This window comes from Brassica oleracea, chromosome C5 (genome assembly GCF_000695525.1).
Source record: "Brassica oleracea var. oleracea cultivar TO1000 chromosome C5, BOL, whole genome shotgun sequence".
Classification (NCBI taxonomy): Eukaryota; Viridiplantae; Streptophyta; class Magnoliopsida; order Brassicales; family Brassicaceae; genus Brassica; species Brassica oleracea.
In genome coordinates this window covers 39475415-39481567 of record NC_027752.1, presented here as the reverse complement: position 1 = coordinate 39481567, position 6153 = coordinate 39475415, and the positions used below count along the sequence as shown (strand labels likewise).

Below are 6153 nucleotides of genomic sequence, written 5' to 3'. Positions count from 1 at the left end.
CTGTGTCATATTGCACAATATGATAGTAGAGGACGAAAGACAAGGATACATTCTAGCTAATACATCTGAGTTCGAGTCAGGAGAATCTAACCGAAGTTCGAAGGTGAGAAGGAGAGAAAGTGTGAATGTTGATATGCTTAACATTCGCAATCTGGTTCGGGATCCACAAATTCATGAGCGTCTGAAAGCTGATTTAGTTGAAAATGTATGGGCAAAATTTGGTGATCGTAGTGATTAATCTTTTGTATGTTCTTGAATTTCCAATGTATTAAATAAAACCTTTTAAGAAATAATTAAAAATATTTAGTAAGTTTATGAATTCTCAATGTATTGAATTACAACTTCTTAAAAAAAAAAATTAAATTTTTAATTTTTTCAAAATTTGTTTTTTTTTTCCAAAAATATATTATTTTATTCGTATGAACCCGAACTTGAGGTTCATTGATGGAGAAGCACATTTGATTCGGGTTCAACACTATTCATGACCCCACCATTAAATACATAAAAAAATCCAATGAACCCCAAGGGGGGGTTCATTGATGTACATGCTCTTAGAGCATCCGCAATACCCAAAACATAGTCTTTAAAAAAAATGTATTTTGATTTTTTAAATATTATTTTTTTTTCTTTTTCAGATAAAAAAATATATACCAACTAATCGCGTATCGCCACATGTCGTAGGGACCCGCAAATAGTGCAAGGATTCACTAAGAAAAATTTCTTATTTAAGAATTTTAAAAATTGAATCCTTAGTTTTCGGTGAAATTCACTGATTATTTAATTATTTTTTTCCTAAGAACTCTTACTTAAAGACTTCCATTGCGGATGCTCTTATGAAATTAACTCATTATCATCAAACTATTAGCGTAAAGAAAAAACGATTCTCTGTTGGTAACATAACAAGATAACCATTTAAAAATTGCAGAGATTAATAAGTTATCCGATAGGATTTAAAGATAAGAGGAAACTAAAAGAACACATATAAACGACAAAGAGCTCGCACTGTGGCTTTTGTCTCCCATTAGCCAATTATTTAGTCTTCTCTTTACTCCTTTAAAGACACCATGGCCTAATTAAAGAACAGTACCTGTCATCATTAATCTCAGTGCTAATCATATTTTATGGAATCTATACTCACTAGTGATTATTCTCTTATATTTAAAACTATAGGCTATATTTTATTGATATAAACAACATACGAGCCCGCTGCGTTGCAACGAGTTTTGTTTGATGTTTTAATTTAATTAAATTATAATATAATAAATCATTTTATATAGTTTTATGATTGTGTTTTTGCATATATTGCTTGAAATTTATTTTATAATAAAAACTCATTTTCACACATAAGTTCAAGTTAATATTTGTATTATATAATCATGGTGCATAGATGAATTGTTATAAAAAAAATACCTTAGGGTAGCACAAAAAAAGTTTTTGTCACAAATATAGACTCCAAAGAACAAAATGACCAATATGTTTAATTAAAGAGGTAAATATACATTTATACCCTAGGGTTAACTAATCCAAACCTTAGGGTTTAGAGTTAAGGGGTGGGGATTTGTGATTGAGGTTTAAAATTTCATAAAATAAAAAATTAAAAATTAAAAATTTGAAAATAAAAATTTTTAAAATAGTTTCAAAAAGTATTTTCGAATTACAAAAAGAAAATTTGAAAAAAAAACTAAAAATTTTTTCGAAAAACAACAATTTCAAAAAAAAAAATTTATAAAAAAGTTTGAATTTGAAAACATATAATCTAAAACTATAAACTTTTTTTTTATATTTTTTTATTTTTTATATATCTAGGGTATTAGTGTCATTTTACCTATTAAATGAAACTTTTTGGTCATTTTCCTTTTTGTGGTCTATTTTCGTGACCAAAACTTGAGAATGGTCTATTTAGCAGAATTGCCCTTGTTATAAACTTTGTATTTACGATTAGAAAAAATACTATACCTAAACATTAAACTGAATACAACCCGAAATAAGAAATTGAATGAAAATTAAAAAGATATAAACTTCAAATACATCAATCGAGTCAATGACAACATTATACATGTTCTTATGTACTAATTTAATATTTTATTAAATAAATATTTTAAATTTTATTTTGCTAGGATTTAAAAAAAAAGGAAACATTCTATTTTATAAATCTCCTTTTTATTTACAATTAAAAAAATAAAAAAAAATATTAAATACTCTTTTACAATTGTGTTTAAGATTTTAGAAAAGGAAATTACTCTCATATAACCTATTACAATTATCTTCTCTTTAGAATTTCATAAAAAATAAGTTGCTATTAAATAATTTTTTTAGTTATTAATAAATAATTTTAAAATTACTAAATTTACAATTCGTATAAATATTAATTTTACACTTCTCTTGTTAATTAAATAATTTTTAGTATCATGTTCATCATCAAATACTCCCTTAAAAATATTATCAAATAAATTTTTACAATTCTCTTTTAGTTAGAACTTAAAAATATGATACAAATTTATTTTGTTTAGGATTTGTTTTTATACAAAATGAAAACAACTATCAAATATTCATTTACAATTTTTTAGGATTTTAGAAAATGAAATTAATATTACATAATCTTTTACAATTATATCTTGTCTAGGATTTAGAAAAATAAAATTTAAATAAAATAATTATTTCCAGTTAATATTAACTATTTTTAAAAAAATTTCATTTTCAAAATTCGTTTTTTCAATATCACTAATATTTTTTACAATTTTTTTTGCTAATTAAATAGTTGTCACTATCATGTTTATCACTAATTTTTAAAGTAAAAATTACTATTAAATAAAATTTTACAATTTTCTCTGGTCAGGATTTAAAAAAAAAAATTAATTGGCTAAGATTAGAAAATATTTTTTTTTATTGAAATCTCTTTTGTTTAGGATTTTAGGAAAATAAGAAGTTATTTTCACATAATGGAAAATTTTATTGACACATTCATACTCTAATTTATTTAATTGACACATGTCACAATCATATCAGGTGAAAAAATGAAATTGCTTTTGGTTTATATTTTTTTTAACACAAAAAATAATATTATAATAATAAGACTATTAAATAATATTCATAATTAATTTTTAAGAAAATCATTTTTATTATTTTAGTATATATATTTATGATTATGAGATAGTTGAACACATCACATTTTTAAATATATAACTGACATGTGTCACAATCATGTTAATTAACAACTTTGAAGAACCAAACTTTATATAAAAATAATAATAATAAAAATAATAAGACTGCTAATTAATATTTATAATTAATTTTTAAGAAAATAGTTTTTATTATTTTAGTATATATATTTTTGATTATGAGATAGCTGAACACATGTCACAATCTTAAATGTGTTAAAGATAGATTAACACATGTCACATGTTTGTTTTAAGATTGTGACATGTGTTAAACTATTTTATAATTATATATATAATTACAATCTTAAAACAAACATTTGACATGTGTTAATTTATCTTTAACTCATTTGAGATTGTGACATGTGTTAATCTATCTCATATTTCACCTGATATGATTGTGATATAAAAAATAAATATTAACTTTTAAGAAAAAAATATGTTAAAGATAGATTAACTTTTAAATATAAACCAAAACTAACTTCAAATATTTCACCTGATATGATTGTGATATGTCAATTAAAAAAAAAATTAGATTGTGAATGATACATTGTAGTTATATATTTAACACATGTAACGTATCAAAAGAAATTTACAGCAATAATATTTTGCAATTATCTTTTGTTTAGAATTTTAAAAATAGAAAATTACTATTAAATAATATCTATAATACTTTTTCAATAAAATTCGTTTTTGTTATTTTCTTAGTATATATATATATATAATTATAAAATAGTTTAACACATGTCACAATCTTAAGACAAACATGTGACATGTGTTAATCTATCTTTAACACATTTAAGATTATGACATGTGTTAATCTATCTCATAATTAAAAATATATATACTATCTTACATACTAAAAGGGAGATATGAAGCTCTCTAAGCTATGCCACCTCAGCAAATTAAATCAACCAATGAGAGAGTTTCAGTTTAACAAGTCACTTAAGCTTCTGTCGACCAAATCTTAAACGGGGCATTTGCGTGGGCTCATTATTTTCATCACTGGCCCATCTAAAATCTACATCTCCAACTGTGACCTTCTTCGACGTTAATGATGGTGATGATCGACTCCGGCGCTTCCACTCCCTACAGATCACCATTTCTTCTCTGAATTAATCTCGGTCCTTTACTTCTGTTCTTAATTCCTTTTTTAATTATTTCGTTTCACCTCTTACTGGTTCAATTCAACCTATAAATCTTAAATCACCTAATCCATAAAGCCTCTGCTTCTCCTCCATCTTCGTCTTTTCATTGTCTTTGAGATTTTCTTTACCAGTCTGCAACAATGTTATTATTCCCTCTTTGATGAAATTGAGTTAAGAGATTGAAAAGTTGCAGTTTCTATGTTTTTTTTTTTAAAATATCAGGATAATATGGATGCAGGTGGTGACAACAATTTAATTGGTCAGTTCAGTATGGGGTTCTATTCATCATTCTTGGTTGCAGATTGCATAAGTTATTTTGTTGTCCTTTCTGTGTACTCTGATCATTGTTATACTCACCTCTCCACCAACTGAATATTGTGTTAATTATTTATGTTTTGAAGGTTACTGTGTCAGCGAAGAGCCCAAAGTCTCATTAAGCAATATGTAATAGGAAGAGAAGCAAATCCAAGCAGTTATACCATTACGGAAGAGACTGATCCTCAGCTAATAATTCCTAGGGGAACATGTAGTAGTTAGCATCTTAAGGTGGTTATGCTTTTGTATTTCTTTTGTATCTCAATGCAAGTATTTGCTCTATCTATCATAAAAACCCTACATCCTAAACTTACTCTCCTTTTTTCTTACTGTCCAATGTAGTGGATGACGAAGTCCAGAGCGAATTCAGAAGCTCGTGAAAAACTGTTTGCAGTTTGTTTTGATCTATATATATATATACTTGGCAGGAAAAAGGATACACTCATACACAAAAGAGGTATGGTCAACATGATGACATATATCAGAACTTAAACATGTCATAAATGCCCAAGTTTTTTTGTCTACGAGGCAATATGTTATATGTAGGTACGCTATGTATCAGAAAACAACTAAGCTTCTTATTTTCATGTTTGGTTCTCTCTTATACAGGTTGAAGTTGAGATGACTCAGCTGAATCAAAAAGAAAAAAAACAGATCTGGATGACCAAACTGAGGTATACTTTGCTTCTCTTATCATGTTCTGAGAATTGTCTTGATAAGCACCAGAGAAATATTTTGATCCGTATCAGGAAATAGCTAGATAGTTGGCTTGGAGTTCACGCCTTTTTTTTATGTGTAACAGAGAAGAAAGAAGACCAAGAAGGAAGTTGAGAGATACCGGGCTCGAGAGCTTACTAATGAGACGCGACCAATTTGGGTAAGGACTGCTTGATGTATCTTATGTGCGCTCAGAAGCAATTAAAGAGTATATTTCTATTTGTTGCAGCTCTTGAACTCTAAGGAGGTGACAACAGAGGAGTACAATGAGTTTTACATAAAAGCTTTCAACTCGTATTTGGACCCCCGCTGGCATCAACCCACTTCACAACAGTATGTTGGAGGGAAAACATCTATTGGAATAGCATATATCCATGAAACAACCCAAGAAGGTTATGATTTGTATCTGTTAAGAAGTGGTGACACCATGTTGATCCACTAATGATATATCTCTTATTGTAGCGTGAGCTTGAGTTTAAATTAATCTTTCATGCACCACCAGTGTCTAGGGAAGGATGATGTGGTTAATTAAAAGACAGAAAACACAAGGCTTGATGTTAGGATTTTTCAATTCTCCTAACACAAATGATGTAGTATAAAAGATTGTCGAACCAATTCTAAGGGATTCAAAGCACCGAGAATGCAAGTACGTACTTAATCTAAGTGCAACCGATAATTTGGATGGTTTTAAGCTAATACTAATAATAGAATGCAATAACAGAACAATAAAACAATAAAAGAAGTGACTTTCTTTGGTTATGATAAAAGAGACCTCATGGGTATAGGAATTAGACCTTGGGTGATCAAGTTTCGAACTA

At 27.3% G+C, this 6153-nt stretch overlaps 1 protein-coding gene and 1 long non-coding RNA gene across 4 annotated transcripts in view; both read left to right on the top strand.

The window, feature by feature from the left end:
- LOC106292283 (glutathione S-transferase T3-like) overlaps positions 1 to 238 on the top strand; it is a 2667-nt gene extending 2429 nt beyond the window's left edge. The window contains exon 2 of the mRNA XM_013727885.1: positions 27 to 238. Within this exon, the coding sequence (XP_013583339.1) occupies positions 27 to 238 (212 nt within the window). The remainder of the gene's footprint in view (positions 1 to 26) is intronic.
- Positions 239 to 4160: 3922 nt separating this feature from the next.
- LOC106293741 lies at positions 4161 to 5916 on the top strand. 3 transcript variants are annotated; one of them, XR_001260622.1, is made up of 6 exons: positions 4161 to 4562; positions 4705 to 4849; positions 4961 to 5075; positions 5228 to 5292; positions 5421 to 5495; positions 5565 to 5916. It is a non-coding gene; the product is annotated as an uncharacterized LOC106293741 (long non-coding RNA). The 3 variants fall into 3 exon arrangements; XR_001260621.1 differs by having other exon boundaries at positions 4161 to 4613; XR_001260620.1 differs by having other exon boundaries at positions 4161 to 4849.
- Positions 5917 to 6153: the final 237 nt, after the last annotated feature.